Here is a 27420-nt window from a genome sequence, read left to right on the forward strand (position 1 = left end):
TTATGAACAAATGCTAGCAACGGTAATTAAATCAAGCTAATGTTCAAAATTGCTAAATTTCAAAAGGTAATAGATGTCAATTATGGTTCCGGAAAAGAATTGAAACGTACAGATTGAAATTCATGCTAACTTTCTTTACATTGGATAGCACAATGTAAACTTTGTTTTCAGTCCGGGCAGCCCATTCCTGAAGGGGGAGAAGGTTTGGCAGTGGCGGGGAGCAGCGCTGCCACGCCGCCTCTACAGAGGCTTCCCGGCCAGAAAAATAAAATTAAAAGTATGGGAAAATCAAAATCCCGTGAAACTTGCCATAGAGTTTTACGGGGCTACGCCACGATTTTGCAGGTGTATCTCGCTGCCTGAAAATTGGCACATTCCCGGTCTGAAGGGGGTTTGGAAGCTGTTTTAGTGGCAAGATTTCTTGCAAACATAGATATTGTAAGAACTTCAATGAATTTCTAGAACAAGTAAAACGGAATTAACAGTGCTGTTACTCAGTTCAAGAAAGAGATTTATCAGGTTGCATTAGTACAATATCTGTGGTATACAGTAAGCAAAATGCTGCAAAACCCACTTGCAAGAGCTGGAGGTGAGGAGAGTTGAAATGTTTGAAGTCAGCTTTCTTAATCTAGTATTTTTTAACAGTAAAACACTTTAAATTATTCATTAGGGTCAAAGTATTGTTTTTTTTTCCCAGACAAGGTATTGTTTTTTCTCAAAGTTCTTGACGGATTGGTTTTCTTGGAAAACAATTGATAGGCTACGGAAGTGTTTGGCATTTGACTTGTCAAATTATGGCCACATATTTAAGGTATTCACTTAATCAACAGATATGGTATTAAATAATAAAAACAAACTTGATGAAACAATGAAGTTAACCATTTTTTAAAAAGTAATGAATTATAACTTTTAATAGTGGATAAGGTTTCTGGAAATGTGAATAACTCACTAAAATTCTTTCCTTTGGCTTTTATTATGGAACACCAAGGCAAGCCAATAGTGATCAAAACATTTTAAATGAAATTTAAGCCTAAAGTAGCAGTAGCTATTTAAAAAACAAAACATGTTTAGAAATACCTGCTGGGCTCCCAGATTTGCCTCTGTCTTCTACTGTACTAGGGGAAAAGCATATATCCTGCAAGTGCTGACAGATTGTACCCCCTGGCAATAACATAGTGGCATTCCTGTCCTCATGGACTATTTGTCAGTATTTATCTAAGATCAAATGGGCAGTAAATTGACCCATGTGCCAATCTAAAGACAGACATAATTTGTGTAACCTTCCTTATCCTAAGGCAGTTGGTAGTGTGCCCATTCTGAATTCACTTCTTGTTGCAGGCCATTTCACTTCCTTTCCAAAGCCATGTGGCTGAAAGATTTGACAGATATTGGCTAGGGATGCTGTAGGGTATGGGTACCCTACATCAGTGGTTGGAATGTATGATGTGGTAGGTTTCCTACAGCCTCGTTTTTACAGGGCCTTCTCAGAAAGCCTTGTCTGTCTCTGCAGGGATTTTTTACCCTCAAGTGTTCTCAGAAACCCATTCATATTTTTTGCTGTTGTAATGTTTTCAGTTGTCTTCAAATTTCCATGCTAGATATTGACAATTTCCATTAATTTCCACAGTATTCTGGTCCATATTATGTTACAAAAATATTTCCTGCTAATAAATACCAATGATAGGTTGAATTAAATATGCCATGGGGATTCCTTCTCTTAAAAGGGCAAAATGCTACATCGGAAATAACGAAAGTGTGTGTATCTAAGCACTTCAGTGGTATTTTGGAAATGAGGGGCCAGTGATAGTAATCTGTGGGGTTCAATTGCTTGGAATAAGGGACTGCCCATAAAAAATGGTTTTGCAAACTAAATAGAGGTGAAATGTTTAACAAATCCATGCCATGGTTATATAGATATGCTTCACTTCTGTGTCTAACTGTAAACAGAATCAGTTACTATACAGCATTTTCTTCCTAAATCTTTTAATAGCACCTTGTTTTGAAATGGCTAGTTAATCTTACAGTGTTTTCTTAGAGTTCCCTCCCTTCTTGGAATTTTCTGGCAGAGTTATGTTTGCACTGTGCTTACAGGATTGGTCTGCAGGAACACTTAATGTTTCTAATAGGTAATTAAAACAGTATGCATGAGATAGCCAGTAGCTTAGAGTAGTAATTTATCTCTTTCTGTGAGAATAATTTACCCTCTAATTTACTCACAAATTATTTATTCTGACTTTGATATGCCAATCTGTAGTTGCCTCTCTACAATAAGCCCTGTAACTGTGTGCAGTCAATATACAATTAGCTACTGGATCTTGTGTCTAAAAATATCAAAATGGCTGCTGTAGGAGGTGGGGCCACCAACAAAATGGCTGCCACAAGAGGCAAAGCCAACCACAAAATGTCAGGGAGTGAAGTCATGCATAACTCTAATAGTAACTCCTCAGGCTGAAGCTCTGTTTAACAGGATGACTTTTAAAATGAATATATTGTTTTAAAATATTTTCTTGCACCTTTGATCACAGAGTGAAGATCCTTGTGCTGCGATAGCAGCTGCTGCCAAAATCTGCACAGCCAGTAAGATCTCCTGTGGCCAATTGGAAGCCCAGCTGGGCAAGTTTTACCTGGCCCCTCCCACTTTCTAAAAACATTTGGCAGAGGCCAGGAAAGGTGTAGGCAGGTGTCATGGCAGCAGTGGGTGCAATGTTGGGCCTTCCCCCCACAACACACCTTGTGCTATGTATTCTGTATCTTAGCTAAACGGTAAGAAGAATTAAAGTTGAGGGATGACACACGTTCTGTGAAATACGTTGAGCAAGACAGTAACTAACAGTGCCATAGGGAGCGTTGCACCCTTCTAAGCTTCACTGTACTTAGAAGTATACAACTCTGCTTATGATGGTATGGTCAGATGTTTAAGTATACACAGTTATGCTAAATTATGTTTGTGGTGATGACTATTAAGCTCTAATTCTACATGTGCTCAAAGCATACACCCACTGTAATTTTTGCAGTGTAGAGGTATGATGGATCTTGCTGCTATTAAAAAAATGGTTTATGTGCTAATTTCCTATTATCTTTTATAAGCAAATTTAACAAAACTACTTTTGGATTAGGCATTAAATTTAATTTCAATGTATTTAATGTATTATCAAACATATACGGTAGCTTATTAATTGTTACCAGAATTATTCATATTCAATAAACATATCCTTGCAAATGTAGATAGGATGCATAGGACTTATTATCTAATGTTGTAGGATTGTCTTATGTACACTTTTCATGTTAATGTTTTTTAGTGAGTAAAATTTTGTCTTAAGAAACGTTTCACTCATTCCATAAGAAGAAACATCCTTCATAGAAGTTTTAGTGCTTCCCAAAATTTCCCAGTTTTATCCCCAGCCTTCACATCTCTACACATAAGTTAATGGGATATATGTGAAATTTCAAATACCCTGATTACTCACCATTTAAGACTAATGTTGGTAGTTGATGGTGTCTTACACTCATATTTGTAATCAGAAAGGCTTAATTGATAGGAAGGCTTAACATTGGTTATGTTGTTCCATTTGTGATTTTCTTCTTGATGCAAACATCTGAAAGTGTGTTTCGATCCTGGTTAGCTAGATTTATATCCAGTAGCACCTTAGAGACCAACAGGATTTTTGGAGTATACCGTATTTTTTGCTCCATAACATGCACCTGACCATAAGATGCACCTAGTTTTTAGAGTAGGAAAACAAGAAAAAATCTGAGTCGCTCTCCTCCTCCGTGGAAGCCAGGGTCTCTCACTCTGACTGACGTCAGCTAGAGGACTCCTGACCGCTCTCCTCCTCGGCCTCCGCTCTGTCGTTCCGGCGCACCCAGCCGGCTCTGTGCGGCCCTGCCCGCTTCCCAGCTGGCCATCAGGGCGGGGAACGCCTGCTCGCGGCGTTCCGGTGCGCCCAGCCAGCTCTGTGCGGCACCACCCGCCTCCCAGCTGGCCGTCGGGGCGGGGAACGCCTGCTTGCATCGTTCCGGCACACCCAGCCAGCTCTGTGCGGCCCTGTCCACCTCCCAGCTGGCCGTCGGGGCGGGGAACGCCTGCTCGCGTTGTTCCGGCGCACCCAGCCGGTTGGTCTTCCCCAGCTTCTGCGGGCCATCCAGGCTGCTCGGCTCCTGCCCCGGATGGACCGGGCTAGGGTCCGTCTCGGGACACACATTCACTCCATAAGACGCACAGACATTTCCCCTCACTTTTAAGGAGGAAAAAAGTGCGTCTTATGGAGCAAAAAATATGGTAAGCTTTTGAGAGTCAATGCACCCTTCTTCAAATACGTCATATCTGACGAAGGGAGCTTTGACTCTCAATGGCTTATACCCTGAAAATCCTGTTGGTCTCTAAGGTGCTACTGGACATGAATCTAGCTGTTCTACTGCCAATCAACACAGCTACCTGAGACTCAGTTCTAATTGAATACTATTAAAAATTAGGCGACAATTAACTTTAATTGAGACTCCATAAGTTAGCCTCAACAAATAAATAGCCTCAAAAAAATAAATAAATAAAAAATAATAGACATAAGTTTTGAAATTCAAAAGTTTTCTCTAGATATTCTATGAAGATGCTTGCTGTACAATAGGTGCTAATTGCTGAAGGGTTTTTTTTATTAAAAACAATATGAAATTCTGCATGCTTCCTGATTGGAGTGTCCAAAGTAAATATGAAGCATAATCAAATTTCATATCCATCAGTAAACCTACTTCAGAGATCTATTTGGTCATTGCACTAGAATTTCCTTTCTACCATTCAATTTCTTAGATGCTGCCTAACTGGGTTTGTATATATGTATCAGTCCCTTTTAATTTCTGTGAGAGAGGTTTTATTTTCCCTGCTAGACTTTTCTGCCTCTTTATGAAATATGTAAAATTAGGTATTTTTGTTGTAATTGTTTCCAGGCAGACACTTGTTTTCCAAATCTCCTTGCAAAGAAATCATTGAAAAATCTGAATAGGTAAATCGCTTTCTCCATATTTGAGCCAAGCAAAACTGATTTCAGTAATGTCTTCATCAGTTAGTTCATTTACCCATTTTTAAACGTGAAAGACAAGCTCTGTAGAGGTTATTAATGTGTCGTATTTTTTGGGTTCTTCATCATGGTCTACATCACACTAGTGGGAGTTGAGCCTGTGCTGAGTCTCATTCAGAATCTTATAGAGCTGGCCTAAAAAGGGTACCTTGGGGGGAGGAGTTTTTCGTCCCTATCATGTTCTGCACAGGCACAAAACCCATCAGTGTAATGCACATGATAGCATACGGGCCTGCCTAAATCTCCAGGACTGGACCTGGCAACCCGGTATGCAAGCGCACTGACTGCTTTCCAGCCGCGCGCCTGCCTCAAACGCTACTGGGCAGTCGCGGCGCGGCTCATTTGAAACTGACACAGCCGCTCTCGCCAACCCGGGCAACCAGCCACTAGGAACCAGATGCAAAGGGCTGTCTCTTGTGAGCCTGAGAGGAGCCATGTTCCTGTAAAACCTCTGTTCTAGCAGCAGCCATTTCGCAAAGAGCTGACAACCACGTACTCAATGCGAGCTGCTTCCCCCCTCCCAACTTCCTCCGTTGCTCAATGGATCGTTAGCGGTGATCCTGATATCCAGATGAGTCATCTCTCCTGTCCAGCTGCAGAGACCCCAGGACATTTGCACAGATCGCACCTATTGTTCCTGAATGTAAATCACATCAGCAGAGAGATTCCTGACCATCTCGGGTTGCGAAAGCCATTGGAATTATAATAGATTTCCAAATTCTCACCACCCTGCCCCGGTAGACACAGCTTAATCCTTCTGTCACCTTTTGTCACCTGGGAACCTGGGAGGGGTAAAATCCCTCTTCCCGCCCCCAGAAAATAGTATAACTGGGATGCCCCTGGCCCATTCAAGACACCTTAGGTCTTTCCTGGCACCTTTGCCTTTACTCTGTTGGTTTGGTTTCGCGAGCCTTACCACGCTCCCTCCCGCCTTGCTGGTCAAGTCTACGGGAACCCCTGCCCCCCCCATCTCGGTCTTCCTTTTCAATCTGTTATTAGTCTACGTGAGTTGGACAACATCTCATCTAGATACGGTAAATATTGGGTCAACGCTCTCCTGCCACGTTGGCAAACGTCTCTGTGCTACTCTCTGATATTTCTTAGCCTCTTGTATGTCTGTACTTCACCATTTGAATGCTTGAATACATAAACACTGTTTAATTTGGAACTCCTAGTCTCTGTCTTTATTCAAACGTCTCATTAAACGGATTCTGGTATAGTTGAGTGCGAGATCGCTATAAAAATACATAGTTACCGATTTCTCAGCTAATTTCCCCATATAAAGGAGCATTTCGGCTAACACACAGATGCCATGAAAAAGTAAAAAATAAAAGTTGAAAGTATAAAACACATTCTGTAGAGAACAAAAAGTGTATTAAGTGGACTCTCATACAGTGGCAATAGTGGATATCAAGTTATACTTTATAATATTGAAATCGCTGAACTCTTTAACAGTGTATTATCATTAAACACATTTTAGTGTATTAATTGTTGCCAAAATTAAATACACTTTTGAACAAATACTTTAATGAAAACATGTACATGTCTAACATAACATAACAGGAATATCTAATGTTGTGGACTATTTAAGATATATTTATCTTGCATCTATGGCAAAAGTTATAATTAAACCTTATTTAGCGTGTGGGAAACAATTTCTATGTATAAAATACACATTCATAATTAAGCCTTATTTAGCGTGTGGGAAACAATTTCTATGTATAAAATACACATTCATAATTTACACATGGCACACAGGTTTATACTATGATGTTGTGGTGTAACTCATCTGATCCCACAAACTTGCATCTCATACTTCAACAAAAAAGTCTCTGAAGCAGTTTTTGGTCTTCTGTGGTCAACCAAAGAACCAGGATAATCAGGATAGCAGAATACTAGGTTAAAAAATTAAAGAAATATTCACTAAGCATTCCCCAAATTGAGTTCAGGCCTATCTTTTGCTACAGTTTGAACATTGTTAGTGAGGAGCTCATGTGTATACAAAAATTTATTAGTCTCCAGTAGATGCATTCAGGCTAGGGCCTCACTAAATATTTGCCAGATTCTGGTCAAAACTGCCCATTTCTGTAGGACAGAAATTTCAAAGAAGACTGAGTGCAGATATTCACTCTTCTCAGTCCTGTTCAGTTTTGTTTCTATTTGCTCCTATTTCTTTAGTTTAGATATATGAGTGATCCCATAAATTAAGCATTAACATGATGTTATTCAACATGTCATCGTCTGAATCTGTGTAAGTAAAAATACAACCAGTACGGTTTGGCTACTGATAAAGGATAACTTGGAATGATGTCATTAAAACATCATTAACAGTCTGTGAAAAACAGTTTGTTGTTTGGCTGAGTTCAAACCATTGCCATTGTTTTTGTTACACCAGCATGCTGTTGAAACACTGATAGTTCTGAAACCCAGCTGTGTTGGCATTTGACTACGTTGAAGGAATTTCCCCTTGGTGGAAAAGTTGATTTGGTTAGATGCTGTGGTTGACTAGGGCACTCTGGAGAGATGTCCCCAATTTGGGTGTGAACAGCTGCTACACATTTATTAGAGATAGTTAGGTTTCTGGACATAACTAGACATATGCTAAATGTTGTCCTGTTATAATTTTTGTATTAAGTGTTTAAGTATTGCTTTTAAGTGGCCAAAGTATTTTCTCCAAAATCTTAAGTTGTAAAAATGTTTGCTGTTATTGTTTGTGGTTATTGTTTCCTTTTTTCTGATCTTACTCTAGTACTACTTCTTCCCTCTTTACTATGTCACTGTGATATCGAGTTAGTTATGTGGATGATTTCACAACATTTCAGAGTCAGATTTGGCTACATTATGGAAGTTACTGGTGACAGTTGTGTCAGAGTAGTGCTTGCTTCCTAAATTCGTCACATTGGCACTCAGCCAATTGCAAATCATATAATGAACAAGATATCTCCAAATAACCAATGAGATTTAGCTATATGTTAACCTCACTATTTGCAAATTAAGCCAGTTCTAAGTAAGGGCAATGTTTTTTTGAACTGGTGATTTCTGTTGCTTGCTTTGCAAAAGGTGCAGCCGCTGAAAAAAAGCATTAAAGGAGTGGGGCTCTTGAGCACCAACAAAAATGTTCGTGAAAAGTTCCCCTCCCATTGTAGCTCAGCTTTAATGACTGCTTTTTTGTTGTTGTTCTATTGTGTAGAATTTTATCATAAAAAAGAGAACTGAAACTAGGATCAAATCAGTTAAGAAATAAAAAATTTAAATTATGAAGTTTATAGAAGTCAGTACTTGGCTGGAAGGCCACCAAGAAAGACTGGTGCTGCTATGCAGAGGAAGGCAATGGAAAACTATCTCTTGCCTTAAAAATCCATGAGGTGAAATTTCATTGGGTTGCCATAAACTTGTTGCAACTCGACGACACACTCTACCTTATAGAAGTCATAAATAATATCTAACCTACATTCTGTATTGTGCATATTGAACAGTTTTGTGATCCTGTAATAGTTTCAAGTGTCTCATTATTCCGTTTCCCCAACATTACATCTTGCCAGATTTTCAAAAGAAGCAGCCAGATGATGAATCCACTCCCAGCACAAGCAACATCCAATCGGATTTGTTCTCTGGAGAATCAAATAATGACAACAGTAATACCTCACTATCTACGCAGACTGTTAACTCCAACCAGCAACTTTCGACAGAACTGAATGTAACTTCAACGAGCAAAGAGGAATGTAAGTGCACAATCCCAGAGGAGGAGGCAAACAAAATGAATTCTGCTTTCCCCCCCCTAGTGAATTTAGTTTCTGGTCCCTGGAGGAATGTAGCAGACTGTAAGTGAAAGAACAGAAAAGAGACAGTTATACATTAATTATAGGAAGAACACAGGAACAAAGTTGTTTTTGTATCCTGAATGAACAAGACTAATTGTTCTGAGTTCAATTTGACTGATAACGATTTCTGTGAATCCCTATTACTATTATGCCATAGCATGAAATGTAAAACCCACTTTATCACTATATCATTAATTATAAAAATATTGGAACAGTGATTAGTAGCTGCACTTAGTGTGCAATATAAGCATCACGTATAGACTGCTGGTAATTGAGTTATTTCTGGGTTCACAGATAAAGACAACCAATATGACAACTGGCTTAAAACAGTGTTAATACAAGGGTCAACTAACTTTTGTACAGCAGTTTCTAAGCCTTGTTTTAGAACTGAGGTCATGTGATCTTAGAGCCATTCCTTAAATTACCAGTTCCCTAAAAGTTAAATATAATGCATTGTCTTTAAACAATACCTTCTGTCATTGCATCTCCCCTAACTCTTATAACAAAGTAAAATTATGTATAAAGTAAAAAAAATGTACATAAATTACATAATGTAAATATCTTTTTTTTTTAAATTCAATTTACTACCCTGCTCTCTCTGGCCGAGATCATAAAAATGACCTTTGCCAGTTAATATCATTATCATACGTTAACATATCTTTAAGTCATTCTGGAGGTTTGATCTTTCTATCTGAACATCTCAATATTGGTTAATGGATGAGTCCTCCTACTGAAAGTTCCTGTTCTGATTCAATGAATATAATGTCAATTGACCAAAACTGTAACTTAGTGCTTTCTCTGGGGCACATCCTAGGATATCTCTTATGTCACTAGTGTTATGACATGCAAAGCTTCCGTTAGTCTGGATCACACGATTCCTTGGATATGGCTGTTCTACAACTGTCCCTTTTAGATCCCACATACAAGTGTCTTGAAACTTGGTCTTCTGGGTTCAAATTCTAAAAAATCAAAAGCTCTCTTGTCAAAATAACAATTTTATTTCAGCTTCTTCCCAATAAAATTCAGTAAGGGACCAACCTAGGAGCCCCGTGGCGCAGAGTGTTAAGCTGCAGTACTGCAGTCAAAAGCTCTGCTCACGACTTGAGTTCGATCCCGACGGATGTTGGTTTCAGGTATCCGGTTCAAGGTTGACTCAGCCTTCCATCCTTCCGAGGTCAATGAAATGAGTACCCATCTTGCTGGGGGTAAAGGGAAGATGACTGGGGAAGGCACTGGCAAACCACCCAGCAAACAAAGTCTGCCTTGGAAACATCGGGATGTGACGTCACCCCATGGGTCAGGAATGACCCGGTGCTTGCACAGGAGACCTTTACCTTTTTAAGGGACCAACCATTCTCAAAGAGCATGCTCCTGTAAATCAGCAGAGACTTATACAAATCGGTACCACCATCAGAATCTTTCTGTTCCTTATTTTTGACTTTTAGGACAGACATTTCTGCAAGTCCATTCCATTGAGGGCAGTTTGGTTATTTTCAGCACACCACATCTAGCTCAATCTTTGGCATAATACCTGAATTGTATTAAGGAAGCTTATGGGGCATTCTTACTGAAGACTTCCTCTTGAGTACCATGTTGTGCAAATATCCCTTTCAGGTTAGCAATCACTGATTTGTTGATGGTACTTGTTTGTGTGTATATTTCTGAATATAGTCTGTGACTGTATCTTTGGATTTCTATGTAAATAAATCACTGCCTGCTTTTTGATATGCCCTTTGATATTTGCTATGTCCTGATTAATCCTGGACTAGTACATTGCTTCTAGTGCTCGTTTTTTGCACGTTCCAGTGCCTAGACGACCCTCCTGGATTTTCTGCAATATTTCTCTGTGGATGTTAGTAGGTATCAACAGTTTGCTCTCCTTAAAGATCACTGCCACTGTGAGTTCGAGTCTATAATTCTAGTAATCTCTTTGTTTCAGATCACATAGTTTCTCTGATTTTTCAGATCACTGTAGTTGCTGACCATTAACTATTCACAGCTTGGATCAGAGTCTGCAGTGCTAGATCTTTATCAGTTTTTTTTAATATGTTGTGATTTTTCATTTTTTATCCACATAGGATTTCATTTCCTAAGCCTTGTCTATTATCGCAGTGTGGGGGACTTGCCCTGAAAAGTACATCAGCAATGAACAAATGTTTGCCTGATATATAGGTCACAGCCAAATCATATTTCTGAAGCTCAGTCATCCAGAATATGCAGTCACACCGTGATCTGCTATATATTGTTATATGGAACTTATGATCTGTCCCCACAGCCACTATGTTCATAAATGTATTGGTTAAATCTTTTGCAAGCAGTTAAGATACTGAAGTAACTTTCTCAGTCTGTTCTTAACCTGGGTTCTATATCAGTGAGAGATCTGGATGTGTATGTCACTGGTTGCCGACGTGCATCATCTTTTCGTAAAAGTTCTACTCCCAATGCTGTTTTTGAGGGATCTGCTGAAATATTCATGGGTCGGTTTGAGGTGTAGAACTTGTAACACCAGATGTTGTGTCAAGTGTTGCTTTAAGACTTTCCAGGATGCCCCCTGTTCTACATATCTTCATGTTTTTCATATTTTGTAATCAGCTTTCAGTGAAAAAGGCGGTCTGTAAATGAAGTTAATAATAATAATGCATCTCAGCAACGTTCATTTAATCTGTCCAAGAAGTCCCCCATTGTGGACAAATTACAGATAGTATTTTCTAGTATAATATATCACTACCCCCACCACTAAACATCTTTCTTTGACTGTAGCCATGGCATCTAGTCTATAGCCAGCACTTTCTTCATATCTGGTTTCACCCCTTCAGCAGGAATGATATATCCTACAAATTTCAGTTCTGTAGCACCAAAACTATTTATCCCAGTTCAGTTTTAAACTTGCAATTCAGAACTTCCTGAACTCATCAGTCATTTTTTTTTAGTCCTGCCCCAAACTATAATGTCATCTATAGATGTGTCAGTGCCATAGCGTGTACACGATCTTGTGACAGATTTTGGGTGCAGATGCAATACTGAATTGCAAGCATAGAAATCTATATTATCTAAATTGAATATTAAGCATACAGAGTTTTGAGCTTTCTTCTGTTAACTTCCATTGACAAAATCCTGAAGAAGCATCCAGCTTGCATTTTTGCACTTGACTCTAACAATGCAACCTCCTAATACTGGGGTATTTGTTTCAGAGTAACTAGCAACCCTGATTTGGGTTAGTATCAGTTTTGGTCTTACTGACAAACTTGTAATCCTGTCCAGGTAATGTATTAACTTGAACGGCAGTATCCACTTTTTCATCTACCTACATTGGCAAAATCCATTCCCTATCCCCAGATTTTCTTCTTGGGATCAGTTCTTCCAACACCTTTATCTGTGGGTGCCACAAGATGCTGGTACTTCCATGGCCATGCCTGAAATCTTCTGAGATAGTGAACAGCTGCTTTGCTAGGCAAGGCTTTTCATCAGAAAAAATTCAGTGAGGAGTTTGGCTGTAAAGATACACGAAGAGGAAAACTTATTTTAAAAATACGTTTTCCTGTTCTAGGCTTCTGTACACACACTAATGCATACTCCAAGATGATAGATATTAGGCAGCCTAGCCCAGCAGCACATCTGAAAATATTACCTATAAAAATTCTTTATGACTTCCTGCTGGGATGGCTGTAAGTGAAACATAGTGGTTAGATTTATTTACAGTTCTAGCTATCTCTCTTCTCCCCCCACCAACACTAGTTCTCTAATGTAGCTCAGATTAGTGTCATTTATCAGAGCTAATTATACAGCAGATGGAGCTTTTCTGATTGATGATGGTCTCAATGTGGAAGGTTCTTTCCCATAATGAAGAATGCCCAAACTTTAAATGTCTTTTTTGATTTTAATTTAAGGGTGGCTTTCCCCCATTATTTATTTTGTTTTGTAGAGAGTTCTGTTATGTGAACACTGCTTTCATTATAGCAGTGTTTCTTGAGATTGATATTTTTGAGTACAGTGCGATGATGTACAGCTGTGTGCTTTACTGAACGAATTTCCTTGAATTTCACTGAAAACCAGTGTGGGAGATCATTAAGTTAATTTTCTACCAAAATGCAAATGGATTAGACTAGCGATGTCTTTAAAAATCAGATGCATTCCTTTGTGACTTTTCCCCCTCTCCTCTAAAACAACTCATCAAGGTGCTAGCCATTGTTAATTACCCTACAGGATAAACGGACTATAAGTAGGCCATTTTATTCATCATGTTGCAATAAGGAACTGTCATGTGAATGGCATCGAATAGGAAGAATTGTAAGTAACTTTTTTTTCTGAATAGTGAAAATATTCTGGAAGGGGAAAAGGCCTGTAATTATGTTTGCAGCCGTTGGATCTAGCAGGATATTTAATGTGATTGCGTACACTTCCGTTATTTTACTAATCCTTCATGTGAGTTAAAAGTATCTTTCAATGATACTTGTATTAAATTTTATTTCCTGCATAATTAATATCTGAAGTGCTACCTGAAGTCCTAAGAATTCTTATTTAAATTTTTGGCCAGTTGCTGATTTTACACTGAGAGGTAATGCTGTTTCCAGCATTGCTCCTGAAAGTGGTCAGATGTGAATCTTCTTAATGTCAAATAGGCCAGGTGCCAGTGACACACATACCTTTGTTCAGACCATTTGGTTTGGGGGCATTTTCCCCTCCTTGGTCTTAAGGTTTGAGTTTTTGGGGAAATTTTGTTTTTTAAAAGCACCTTAAGTAGCTCTTGAAGTGAAAATGACATAAAGAAAGTCCTTCCATCCTTAACTTTATGAGGCTTAGGGCTATTTTCTTGTACTCCTGTGAGTTTTACCCCTGTTGTCCTGCAAAACATCCTTTAATTGCTGTTGATATACCTCTTGTGTTCAGATGTTTAGTATTCAAATACGACTTTCTGCTATCTCCTTCCTTCTTAACTATTCCCTGTTTTTCAGGGCATGTTGACATTAATGATTTCACCAGCTCTCGGATACATTTAGGCTGTATTGTTTTTAGATGATTTGTAGGGCTTACTAGCAGGCAACTGCCTGCAAAGCGTTGATCGTACAGATAGGAAAGAAGGAGCTGAAATATTTTCTCTCTTAAGCACTCCTTCAGAATGTGCTTATTAGAGTAGGAAAAGTCTTGGTACTTTATTAAAAGGTCATGCCATCAACTAGAACAATTTCATTTAGTCTGAGCCTTTCATCCCCTTCTCTGTGGCTGTCACATTGTTTTCCTTTTTTTCTATGCAGTTGCAGCTAGAAGCTGACATGGCACAGGTTTAAGTGAAATCTAAATTGTAATATGACAAGAAAAATGTCAGTCTGAAAAATATGACTTTGGCAGTTGGTTCAGGTTTGATATTTCTGTACTTTCTGCTGCAGAGGACATTTTGTTTTAATATATGCTTAACTATTTCCTTAGCTCTGCAAATTGGCCAATGGTGTGGTTATATGAAGAACTGTTAAAATATTATAATTTCTGGTTATGCATCTGTTAATAAAGCATGCAATTAGACTTATCTGTAGTGGTGCATTTGCATAGTTCTAAATGGAAAATAATGTTAGAATTGCCAGAATGTTCACCTGAACACACAATGTCAGTCCTGATGTTTTGCTTTCAGTCTTAATGCTTGTGATGGAAGAGTCCACTTAAGCCACTGAACATCCATAGTTCTTTAGTAGTGGTGTGTCTTTCAACCCTTTTAAAATTTATAGTCAAGGTGGAGCAAACTCACTACAAATTCTATCGGAAGGTGTTTGGGAGGAGGGAAAAAACAGTTCTGGCAGTCCATCTCCCCACTTAAAACCCTGCAGAACTTCAAAATCTCCTTCTATGCAGGTGTCAGGAAAGCATTGCAGTTGCTAATAGGGGCAGATTCATATTTATGGCAGCAAGTATGTTTTTCACTGTTATCATCATTGCTCCTTGTGGGGGACTGAAAGTGTGAAAGTCAGATGGACATAGGCAAACTCTAAAGCAGTGGTCCCCAAACTTTTCGGGCCACCGGCCTCTTGGTTCCACAAACTCAACCCCTGCGCCCTCTACCCTACCCTATAAAAAGCATTATTCAAAATAGGGGTTTGCATGACTCACTAAAGAAGATAACAACAATAAAATTTCAAAACAGTAACAATTAATTGCACATCTATTCAAAATCAAATTAAAACTTTTTAGTTGAAATTTATTCAACAAAACTGATGAACTTGATCCAGTGTTATCAGCTCTTCAAAGTCTGGAAAAAAATTCTAATAATTTCCACCAAATTTGCCAGCATGGTGCCATACCTTGATCTACTGTAAATTAGTAAACAACACAGTTGAAGAGGCCCACCTCTAGCACCCCCCCCCTGCTGCCCCCTTGCTTCTTAGTGCCCCCGTAGGTAATCCCACTGCCCCCCAGGGGGTGGTACTGCCCACTTTGGGAACCACTGTTCTAAAGGATGTGTGACACAACGGGGGAGCACCATTGGCCATGGCTCACTGCATTTTTGAAGGGGAAAAAAATCTGTTTCATACTTCATGTTCTTTGCAAGGGACACTGTTGCAAGTAAACAAATCTGTTGATGTAAAGTATGAATTGATTCTGATAAAGACAGTCTGTGCCTTCCCCCTCCCCCCAACATTAGGAAAGAGCAATCTAGTGAGAAAATTTCCAAAAGCTGGGAATGGACTAAAAGAACGAAGTGCTAAAGGACAAAAAGATGGGATGTTGGGTTAAACTAAGTAGTGGCTTAAATTCGGAGTATCTCATATCAAAATTATTTTGGAACACTAATTATGTAGCCTAAAGATATTTAAGAAATCAATATTTTAACTATCCTGAGAGGAGTGTGCATGTGTGTGTGTGTGTGTGTGTGTGTATGTTCATAAAGGACAATGGTCTTGAAAGCTAGGTGGTCAGTCATCATTCAGCTAACCTTGACAGCCATTCCATTCATTTCTTGAGCATCTACATAGGTCTAGACATAACAGTGGCTATCAAATGGGAGATGACAATGAGAACCCAGATAAGCTTTGTGTTTTCCAGGCCATGGTGTTTGTATTTCATGCATCATACGGCATTTTTAAACAGGGGCTTTGTTTTAAGTAAGGGAGCATTGTATCCAAGTTACAGATGGAAATAGTAATGCAAAACGAATTGTTTTGACAAAGCTGCCTTGATCTCAGTACCCTCCTTTAATATATTCCTCACAGGAAGCAAAGGCAGTAGGGAAACTCACTGGAAAAATTAGCATTGACAATGAGAGATTAGTCAATCAGTTAAGTAAAATTAATGATAGTGTAACCAGATGCTGAATCTTCCACAAATAAGTAGTTTCACATATAGAGAGGGCACTGCCTGTGCAGACTTCGATCACCGATTAACTTCTCTCTAGTTTTTACCTTTTATGTGTTTGTTTTTCTATTTCACAGCTCTTTCAAAACTTGATTATGTAGATAAATTATGCATGTCTCTTCCAATTAAACATGTTCATGGCTAGATTCAGAGTTTAGGCAAGATTCCCAAAATGCCAGTTCCTTCAGTAGCTTTGTGGTACTTTCTAAAGCTTCGTGTAAGAGCTCTCTGCTGACAGCTCTCAGTGATTTTTTTCCTCCAATGTGGCTATTCTAAGTTCATGAAAAATCTTTGAGTTTCTAGTTTGGAAGGACCCTTATCTCTTTTGCAGTCGATCATGAAAACAACTGTAGATGTTTAGGCAAGTTGTTTCTTAGAATGGATGCATTCTATGGTGTTTTGGCATTAGCATCCCAAGCAATAATAGCCATGATCACAGGAAGTATTCAGAGAAGAGGAGCTGTTCCCACTGTGCTTATGTGGCTGTTTCCTTCTTCAGAAGGTATTCAGGTGCAGTCTTCTTTCTTTCTTTGTGGCTGTTTCCTTCTTCAGAAGGTATTCAGGTGCAGTCTTCTTTCTTTCTTTTCCCCTGTTCTTAGACCAAGGTCTTGAACAATGAAACCATAAAACTTAAATAAGACCCATCTCTAAAATACCTCCTTTCATCTCTGCAGCCTCCAGAAAACAAGTGACAAAATAAGTATGCTGAGGGTCAGAGTCCTCTAGGTGCAGTCTTCCAGTAATTATTTGGGATCCTTAAGTAGACCACACTGAGCTTAAAAATAGAGGACAGGTTTCTTAAGAAATTTCTGCTGAAATTCTTATCTATTTTTTTTCTAGAAAGGAAACAGCATGATAAATTAAGGAAAGGACTTGCCATCTGGTGTCATTAACACCTATATGTTGAATATCTAAATCTTTCGGAACAGTTTTAACTTCTGCTACGAAGTCCTGAATAGTTGAAAATACTTTCTGCAATATTCTTAAGCAAGCTTTTCAGAAATCATCCATTCTCAGGAAAGTGCTTGAATTTACATAGAAATAGCCAAGGCAACAATGTTTAAAGCTTTTTTCCTTCGGCTCTACTCCATATTTCTATAAAATTTGTATATTATTTTAGCATTAATACAAGAAAATGAAATAATTGATTTCTAAACCTGCTTGTAAAAGGGTGGTATGGGGGCAGGGGCAGTAGTCATGGAATTTTACATTAATGTATTAGGACATGCTTTACTTCTAATTTAGATGCCCAGCACTGTTTGTATGAACGTGAGATTTAGTATAACAGCATGTCTAATCCTGCAAAGGTAAAATCATCAAGGAGATTATGATGTGAGTGAAATTGACAAGGTATTTAATAAAGGATGATGCATTTCTAATTAGTCCACAGACAGTGCCTGTAGTTTGAAATTAATTGTAGTGTTATGTAAATGTCATGTTAATTAAGAGAGAATATTGGAAGCACAATAAATCTGCAAAAAGTTACCTATTTTGTTAATATTTATGCAAAGTTACAAGAGACTGGTAGCAAAATAATTATTGACCTACATCATCTTTTAGCTCACTGTATGACAACTTATTTTCATAATTAATGTAGACTTCATTTTTATACTGAGAGCATTTGAGAACTGTTCTCACAGCAGCATACAAAGAGTAAATCTGTGCTGAATTCTACTCATGGTATCAGCATTCATGCTACTGCCTCAGCATATGATACTCTCAGCTGGAAGTTGTCACAGATGGATTCCAAACCACAATTGCCCCACACTGAGAAGGCCATGGGAATGGACCTGTAATGTGGAAAATTTGTATTCATATTCTAGATATAATTGTTGAAACTGTGATTCCGTGTCAGTTTAGGACACGGTGTCCTATAGCGTTGAACTAATGCCAGGCCTCCCAAAGTGTAAGGTAAGTCTCTTTATTGGGAACCAGCATGATGTAGTGGTTCAAGTCTGAACTGTTTAGAATCACCACTGTGATTTTGGGGCCAGTCAGTCTCTTACAGTTGAACAAACTCTCAGGGAACTTTGGGGGAGAAATTTTTATTTTGGTCCCCCATACAAATTGGTGAAGTTCTCTATTAGAGGGGGGGGGGATTAAAAACCTGAATGTCTTTTGCTGTCTAAATCTACAATTATTGTAACCAAGGATTTTACTCACAATCGATTTAGGTATCAGATTCTTGCTTTTTCCATAATCAGATCAATTTAGTCCATTGTACGAAGGCTGGAATACCTTCAATTATATTTCATTTCTAAGACTGAAACTTGATGGTTATGTAGAATTACTTCTTGACTCCTAGTGAGATAAAATGTTGGCTGAATTGTAGAAGATTAATGTTCATCTGCTCTTCAGACCTGTTGTATACATATTTAACTATTCGTAAGATTATGTTTAGTGCAAGCACAAGGTCATTCCAAAGCCTTCCTCAAGGGGGGTGGAATTCACTTCTAAACATGAGTTTGAAGTAAAGGGGGAGGGAGTTCAGTGGCTTTTGCAAGTCAACCACAACAGTACTGCCAGCCCATTGCAGCCTTGGTTTCTGTCAGTGTATTTTGGTGTATTTGTTCAGCTTTATTCTCAGTACTAACAATTCATGGTCTGTACCACCATCAGCTCCTGGGCTTGTTTTAGCAGAGAGAATAGAGAATTTCTATCTTCTGCTTACAATTATGTAATCTATTTGATTTCTATATTGGCCACCCAGTGATGTCCATATATACAATCATCTGTTTGGTTGTATGAGTCACTCCCCTGCTTCATTTTGTGCTCCTAGCTCAAATCTTCCAACAATATTCTGCTTTGTTTCCTACTTTTGTGTTCTAGTCATTTATGTTTATCAGCACATCTTGTTTAGGAGTGTGATCAATTTCTTCCTATACACTTGCATAAAAGCTTTCAATTTCTTCCTCATCAGCATCTGAAGTCAGGACATAAACTTGAATGATGATTATGTTGATAGGCTTTCCCTGAAGTCTGATTGATGTGATTCTGTCAGACTTTGCATTATAGCCCAACTGCTTGTGCTACATCTCACCTCCCTATTAGAGCAACTGTATTTGTCATTTCCTGACTAAAGCACTGTAATTTTCTCACTGAAGATATCCTAACCCAGTGCACTTTAGTTCCTAGGATTGCAATGCCCTAACCCAGTCCACTTTAGTTCACTCACTCCCAGGATTACAATGATGAAATGTTCCATTTCTCAGTTTACAATTTCCAGTTTACCTTGATTCATGTTCCATGTTCCTGTTATATGTGTCGAACAGCTTTCAACTTTCCTTTTGCACCTATTCATGTCAACAACTGAACGCCCTTTTGGCTTTAGTCCAGTTGCATCATTAGGAATAGCGCTAGTGTAGTTCTCTTCCGCTCTTCCCCATTAGCTGATTGAGTGCTATCCAACCTGGGAATTCCATCTTCCAGCACTCTTTTGTTTTTTCTCATAATTGGGTTTTTGAGGTAACAGATGATCAGAAGTGGTTTACCATTGCCTTCTTCTGCACAGTACTAACCGGGTTTAGCTGAAGTGGCACCGCTGTTACCTATGATAGATCCTCCATCAGTGTCACCTTCCACTACTGCTGGTGCCCAGTAGCTACCCATCATCATTGGAACTGTGCGTTCTCTTCTGCCGATGTGGCAATTGATCTGTGAAGGGGGTGATGCATCTTAGTCTGGTGCTCAGCTGTGACCATTCTGCCTTGAGTGACTCTGCTAGAACCTAAAATGACCAAACTGAGTCTATCATACTTTGGTCACATTATGAGAAGGCAAGAGTGACTGGAAAAGACAGTAATGCTAGAAAAAGTTGAAGGCAGCAGGAAAAGAGGATGACCCAACATGAGATGGACTCAATCAAGTAAGCCATGGTCCTCAGTTTGCAAGACCTGAGCAAGGCTGTTAACAACAGAACATTTGGAGGTCAATTCATAGGGTTGCCGTAAGTCAGAAGCAACTTGATGACATTTCTCTCTCACACACACACACACATACACAAACACACACACACACACACAGAGTATGCTTTGCCAGGCTGATCTTTTGGGATGTTTGTGTATTGGGCAATTAACTGCAGAGTAAACAGCCCATCTGTACATCTAGAAGCAAGGTTTTGCAAAGCTGTATTCAATTATTGATGCTTAGGTATCCACGTATTACTAAAATTACATAATTTTATGCCATACGGTTATAATCAGCTGTCACAACTGCAGTGTAGTATTATTACCATTTACATTTGCTGTCAATTTATTTCATCTTAAGTACACAGGTGTATATGTGAGTGTGTGCATATTACTGTGATACAGCTAATGATTATTGGGTTGTTGGTTTTAATAACGTCTGTTAAGAATTGTTCTAAGATAATACATGTTGAGGGTTGCTGAGAAACCTAGATGCCAATTAGGACCGGCCAATTTCCAGATGGCTAGAGCATTGCATTTCAACAGAATTATAGCAGGCAGGGTAAGAATAGAAAAGATGGCTAAAACTTTTGAAGTGGCACCTATAAGAAATTATATATAATATTCTGTGGCTTTAAGCAGCATATATCTTTTGAGGTAACTTTTCATAGTAGAAGAATTCACTTCTAAAAATGGAAACCGGTGGCATAACCATTCAGGTGTAATGCTTCAGTTGCATAACATTAGATTTATTTATTAGACTTATATTGCATCTTTCTCCCAAAATGGAATTTGGTAAGTCTCTCATCTAGACACTGACCAAATATACATGCTTAGTTTATGCAAGGTTTCTTTATCAGGTATTTTCTACCAGTATTGAGACATACATAACTGACAATAAAGCTGTTTCAGAAATAATTCTAGTAATGTACTACCCTAGTTGTTAAAAAGTAAAAAAGTTTCCTACCAAAGTCCAAAGATATAGGATCCAAAGAATTTCTTAGTGTTATCCAACGAGTTTGTCTTTGCTGTCAAGTCACAGCTGACTTCTAACGACCCCACAGGGTTTTCAAGGCAAGAGACCTTCAGAGGTTGTTTTCCATTGCCTGCCTCCATGTCACGCCCCTGGTATTCCAGGGAGGTCTCCCTTTCAAATATTAGCCAGGGCTGACCCTGCTTAGCTTCTGAGACAAAATCAGGCTAGACTGGGGCTAGGTCGGGGCAAAAATCTCACTGTTTTTGATCTACAGTAGTGACAAATGAATATGTGTGCGTCAGCCTTCCATCCTTCCAAGGTCAGTAAAAAATTAGTACCCAGCTTGCTGGGGGGTAAAGTGTAGGCAACCGGGGAAGGCAATGGCAAACCACCCCGTAAATATAGTCTGCCTAGCAAACCCTGTGATGTGACATCACCCCATGGGTCAGGAATGACCTGGACTACCTTTACCTTTTTTAAGTGCCTGTAGGGTTTTCAAGGCAAGAGACATTCAGAGGTGGTTTACAATTGCCTGCCTCTGAATAGCGACCCTGAAATTCCTTGGTGGTCTCCTATCCAAATACTTACCAAGGTTGATCCTGCTTAGCTTCCAGGATATGATGAGATCAGGCTAGCCTGGCCCATCCAGATTAGGGCATGGTTGTGCTAGTCCAGTGGAAATTTCTACTCCCTCCCCAAAAAAAACTTACATCCCAGACTCCTAGGGAAACTCCCTTCAATTTCAAAACAGTTTGACACTGGCCAGGGATCCTTAGATCCTAGCAAAGGTAAAGAAGAATAAGAAAATAAGGCATGAGGAAGGAATAGAAAACTACATTGTATTTCCATTGATCTGGTTCATCCATTAAATTTGTATGTGGGAAATGCAAGTTCTCATTAGGTATGCATCATGGAATTAAGCCCTGATGCATAGAAAAGCAAAAGTAATTTTTTGGAACTGACTCCCTTTTCTGCTTCCAGGTGGGCCATGCACAGATACAGCTCATGTCTCCTTAACTACACCAACCAAAAGATCTTGCGATTCAGGTAATTTTTTCTTTTAATAGCAATCTATGTATTCTAGGAGAGACCAATATTTATGACTGGGAATTAAGAACAAGCCTTGTTGAGTTCTGAGCCTGACTTTGGTTATGTATTTGGCTATGCAGAATGTAGAGGAACCGTGGAATCTAATTATAAGTAGGCTTATTTAAAGTGGGGGTTTCACCAACTTTGTACAAAAATTAAAAAGTAAAATCTGTCCTATTAACTAGGAGTTAAGATTATCAAAATCTTACATCCCTTCCCAAGTACAAGATAAAACCCAATACCAATTTATAACAGTTTTTCTTTAATATTAATGAATTCTGAGGAGGTGTCTTAAAGTTCAGGCTCATAACACAATTGAAGCTTTGTGTTGCAAGGAAACTTGCTGCAGTTGGGAATGCAACAAAAACGAACTAACAGATTAACATATGGGTTCTCTCTCCACAAGACTGCAGCATGTATTTATTCAAAACATTTTAATTCTTGCCTTTATAATAAAAAATATCCTAAGTGGCTAACAAAGAGTCAAAATAAAATTCAATATAATATGAAAACTAAAACAAGAAATCATTAAAATCAGGTAAAACAGCAGTCAGATGTTTTATTTTATTTTCATTGCTACATCTAATCAGCAACAAAAGGGATGGGGGAAAGGTTTTGGCATCAAAAGTATAAAGGTGGAACTATGCCAGTGTCTTTGGGATGTATTATATTGCATGTGTTATATATAACTGAGATGCCACCAAATTAAAAACCCTATCTCTGGTTGCAACCTACCTGATCCCTGATGGTGGGGCACCTGTAACATGGCCTCTGAACCTGATTGTGGAGAATGGGCAGTTTCATAGGAGAGAATGTAGAGCAGGGATGGGGAACCTCAGGCCCGGGGGCCGTATGCGGCCCCCGAGGACATTTTTTGTGGCCCTCGGGAGCTCTGGGGCCCTGCTGCGGAGGCGGGGCGCAGGGCGGCCCTCTCCGAGGGTGTTCCTAGGGCTGCGGCTTACAGGAGTGCTGTGGTGCCCTTTGGACCTCCTCTTGCCTACTGTTGGCTGTTGGTCAGCGAGAGGGGAGGGGGAGGGACGCTTCCCCCAAGGCTGCCTCCTACAGCTGCTGTCGGCTGTTGAGCAGCGAGAGGGAGGGGGGGAAGAGGCTGTCGGCTCCCGTCGGCAGAGCATGCATGTGGGAGCCTATTGGACTGGGGGGGGGGCTTTTGTGGACTCTGGGGGGGAGGGCATGGAGACTGGGGCCTGGTCATGCAGGGCTTCGTGCGCCGCCGGGTGTGGGCGGGGGAGGCGGGGAGGCTGGGGCCTGGTCGTGCTGGGCCAGTGTGCACGGGTGTGAGTTTGGGGGGGGGAGGCTTTTCTCTCTTTTCTTCCTCTTTTTCTGTCACTATTTCTCCCTCTTTTTCTGTCTCTTTGTCTCCCTCTGTCGTTTTCTTTCTTTCCCTCCATTTTTTTCTCCCTTTCTCTCTCTTTCGCCCTCCCTCCCTTTTCCTCTTTCTCTGTTTTCCTTCCTCCCTTGCCAATTGACTGTGGGCTGTGCCCCCCTGGAACCTCGTTTACTCGGGCCCACTGCTGAATGCCCTCCTGCCTGGGAGGGGGAGCGGGGGTGCCCTGCAGGCCTTCTGTGTGGCCTCCCCTGTGGTTGCCAACCTCCAGGTGGTGGCTGGAGACCTGGCAACCCTAGCCTCTCCCTCCCACCGGGTGATCTACACCTGGTATGGCCCCTGAATGATGTCATAAATGTGCAAATGGCCCTTGGCAGGAAAAAGGTTCCCCACCCCTGATGTAGAGCTTCAGAGATACCCTGGTTCCAAATGGTTTAAGACTTCACAGGTTGAAACCAGAACTTTGAATTCTGCCTGGAAACTAACTGGGAGCAACTGAAGATGTTATAATATTGCTTTAGACTTGATTTAATTGAAAAATGTGTCGTAATAGGATTTTGTAGTCAACTCTATCCTTCCTTCCAAGATTGCTGATTTTTTTCAGTGTCCCGGGGGCAGTAAAGAAGGAGCCATCTAGAGCAACCTTTGTTCAGTGAAAGAGGCAAGCTGACAACTGATGGTCAGTTGCCTGGCTGTGCATTCATTTTAGGATGGGAAGGAGCTTGTCTTTTAGTTAGTGTTGCATGGAGGGATAAATTACTCCTTAAGCGGATGGACCATCTCCTTTGCACCCAGAAAATCCCAGGTTCATTCCCCAGCATTGCCAGTTAAAAGAATTAGTTAATTCCTCAGCCTGAGACCCTGAAGAGCTGGTGCCAGTGTGAATAGACAGTACTGACCTTGATGGACCAGTGGCCTGACCAAGGGCAGCTACATGAGTGTGTTTGCATCAAATCCATTCATTATTTTCTATAGTTGAGTAGTCTAGTATCACAACTGTCTTTCTTTCAAACTAATGAAGTCTGATCTCAAGTTTTTTCCAATATTAAAAGATGTTTGAACATTTTGTTGCTATCGTTTGTGCATTTCCATCTGCTTTGTTTATAGAACATGATAATTACAAGGTATTAAATGGATTTCCCTTACTCATATTTTCCCTCCCTCAAAAATTGTTGGATTTGTGTTGGTGTTAGGTCTCTCGATTATATTTGTATAAACAGGCTTTTTTGTTCAGAAACGAGAGGGAAGAGTAAAACTCTTTTCCTGCCCATCATTTTTTTCTCTACAGCTTCCCTCTACCGGACTGCTTTTTCCTTATGAAGTCCTTGTAGCACATTTTCCTGCAACCCCTTCCAAAACTGCTTTTGTTCCCAAATAAAGCTTGTTACACTGTCCCTGATCATGCATGCATGCAATTTTTTTTCTGTTACAGCTAGGCTAACACCTTATTTGCAGCTACCTCTTGCGAGATTAACCGTTCCAGCCAGGCAACGAATATGTCCGTATGCTTTTCTTGGTGTCCCCAGTTAAAGGATCTCCGGAAACTGGGAGAAATCTTCCTCGGCTTAACACCTGAGAGAGCTGCTTCTAGTCAGACGAGGCAAAACTGAGCTATGTGGACCAGTCTCTGTATAAACCAGCTACATCTGTTTATATATGTGCAGCATGTTTTTGTTAAATGTGCATGATACAGTTCTGCCGTAGTGAGCAAGGCCGATTGGCTAACTCCTGAGTTGTGCTTGGCTGAATTTTGGGGGCAGCATGGCCTGCAGTTGCCATTGAACCATTAATTCCTCAGAAGATGATAATTTTCTTGGAAATACTAGAAAATAAGTATGGTAAAAATACCAAATCCAGCAACTAGTTCTTGGCTGTATATTAAACTTCCTCTTTCATACTCATATTTTTTTTTAAAAAATCATGCGTAAAGGTGTCTAACAAGAACAAAAAGCTCTGGTCTTGCCATTAATTAGAAGTCTGTTGCTCTGCAGTGATATAGTGTCTGTGCTAACAATATAAAAAAGGTTAGGCTTTTATTGTTTGTTCGTTTTTAAACAACTTTAAGATGGTTTTGTCATTTCAGTTGACCTTTAAGGTATTCTTTAGTGTCTGACTGGTGGAGGGCACTGTGTTATGAATCCAGCCCTCCTAGGGCATTCTCACTGTATGATAAGAACACTCACAAAGGTACACTGTACATCATCAGTCCTGGCAAAGACAGTGCCCATTAATGACACATTTTTGCCCCGCTCAGTTCTTAGCTGTACTAATAGAACAGCACATCAAGAAAGGCTGTAAATAAAAGTTATTACCTAATAGGTGGGCAGTGAACTGGAACGTACAGGAGCTGAGGCATAGAGGCCTTATTACTGCTCATCAGCAATTATAAACAGGATAAAGTGTCCAGGACTTGCACTGACACAGCAAAGGCTAATGGAGGCTGGGAGATAATGTACCAGAATACCTTGATGGATGTTGATGGAATTTTACTGCCTCAGATTTGCTGCCTGTTTCTGATATCAGTTGTATTATCTTTTTCTATATTGTCACATCTCTTGGGAAAGATAGATCAGTTTCCTCTCCTGGTTCTCATGGGTTGGAATATAAAAGAATTAGAAAATGGCCATGATTTCAACACAAAATACCTTATTCTAGAATGTGGCGTTGTGTAATTTTTCACTACATTCTCCAATACATTAAGGCTGTACCTCACATTATGGTTTTGATCTATAATAAACTTGACACTGCCATAATAGTGAATCACCAAATAACTTGATCAGAATCTTAAAGATAAATTAGCAGACAGCACTACACAGCCCCGCATGGCCTCTTCAGTTCAAGTTAGAAAGGCAATTGCCATTGCAATTTGGACAATACTTCATACCATGGCTAACCAGAAAATGTTAGGTTTTATCTCCCCTGTTTAGAAAAGAGGAAATATTTTGTTGTTGCCTCCCTTCTCCAGTCTTCCAAAGTTGTATGCATTGTAATAGTTCACAAATGGACTACAGGTGCTGGTTGCTCTTGATTATTTTTATTTAATGTGAAATAAAGCGTTTATGGTATCTTCACCAAGCATTTATGGATCCTCTCGCAGCAATTGGGTGTTGACGATTCCCATCAGCTTTAATGAAAATGCATTAAACCATAATATGAAAAGAACTAGGGGGTTATAATAATCAGTAGCTGCAAAACTGTTTAGCATCTGTGTATTATATTTTCTTATCCGTTGCATTGATTTATGCTGTGTTATATGTGCTAGCAAAGGAGAATCAGAGATGTTAACCCTGATTTTAATTTCTTTTTAAGACCTTTACATCTACCTCGACATGCTTACAGTGTATTCAAACAGAGTCCTAAGATGCCTATTGTAAGCATATACTCCTTTAAAGACAGACATAAAATGAACACATAACACATGAGAGCATCGATAGCTTTCCATACAGAAATTATATCTGTGTGAGAACACTGTTTTGATTGAAATGTTCTGGTGTGTTAAGCTCCTTTTTTGAATGTTCAATATTAAACAGCAACTCCAACCAGTAGAAAAGTACCACATTGTTCTTGTTGTGCCTTGCTAAGCTTGCGTGTATATAACAAAAAAGGTAGTCTTGGGAAGGTGATGATACTGCAGTTTCTAGCATGAGAAAAGTCCCCCCATGAAAACCCCAAAAGGGGTCGCCATAAGTCGGCTGTGACTTGACAACACTTTACACACAAGGTTACCCGAAAGGAAGACAACTCACCTTTAAAAGGTTATAAACATTTTTAACCTAAAATGTATAGGAAATTTTTAAAACTCCTTATTTTTCTTGGTCGCAGTCATGTAAAAAAAAAGTCTTCCTTTCAGGTAAACAGGGTGCTTGATTCTACATAA

General features: G+C 39.6%; 1 protein-coding gene across 2 annotated transcripts in view; it reads left to right on the forward strand.

Annotated features, from left to right (window-relative positions):
* The window catches only part of ZFAND3 (zinc finger AN1-type containing 3), a 161816-nt gene that overhangs the window by 96948 nt on the left and 37448 nt on the right, over nucleotides 1-27420 (forward strand). For both annotated transcript variants that reach the window (XM_056852846.1, XM_056852847.1), the window contains exons 4-5: nucleotides 8612-8791; nucleotides 22091-22156. In XM_056852846.1, the coding sequence (XP_056708824.1) occupies nucleotides 8612-8791; nucleotides 22091-22156 (246 nt within the window). The remainder of the gene's footprint in view (nucleotides 1-8611; nucleotides 8792-22090; nucleotides 22157-27420) is intronic.

Source organism: Euleptes europaea, chromosome 7 (assembly GCF_029931775.1).
Source record: "Euleptes europaea isolate rEulEur1 chromosome 7, rEulEur1.hap1, whole genome shotgun sequence".
Lineage (NCBI taxonomy): Eukaryota > Metazoa > Chordata > Lepidosauria > Squamata > Sphaerodactylidae > Euleptes > Euleptes europaea.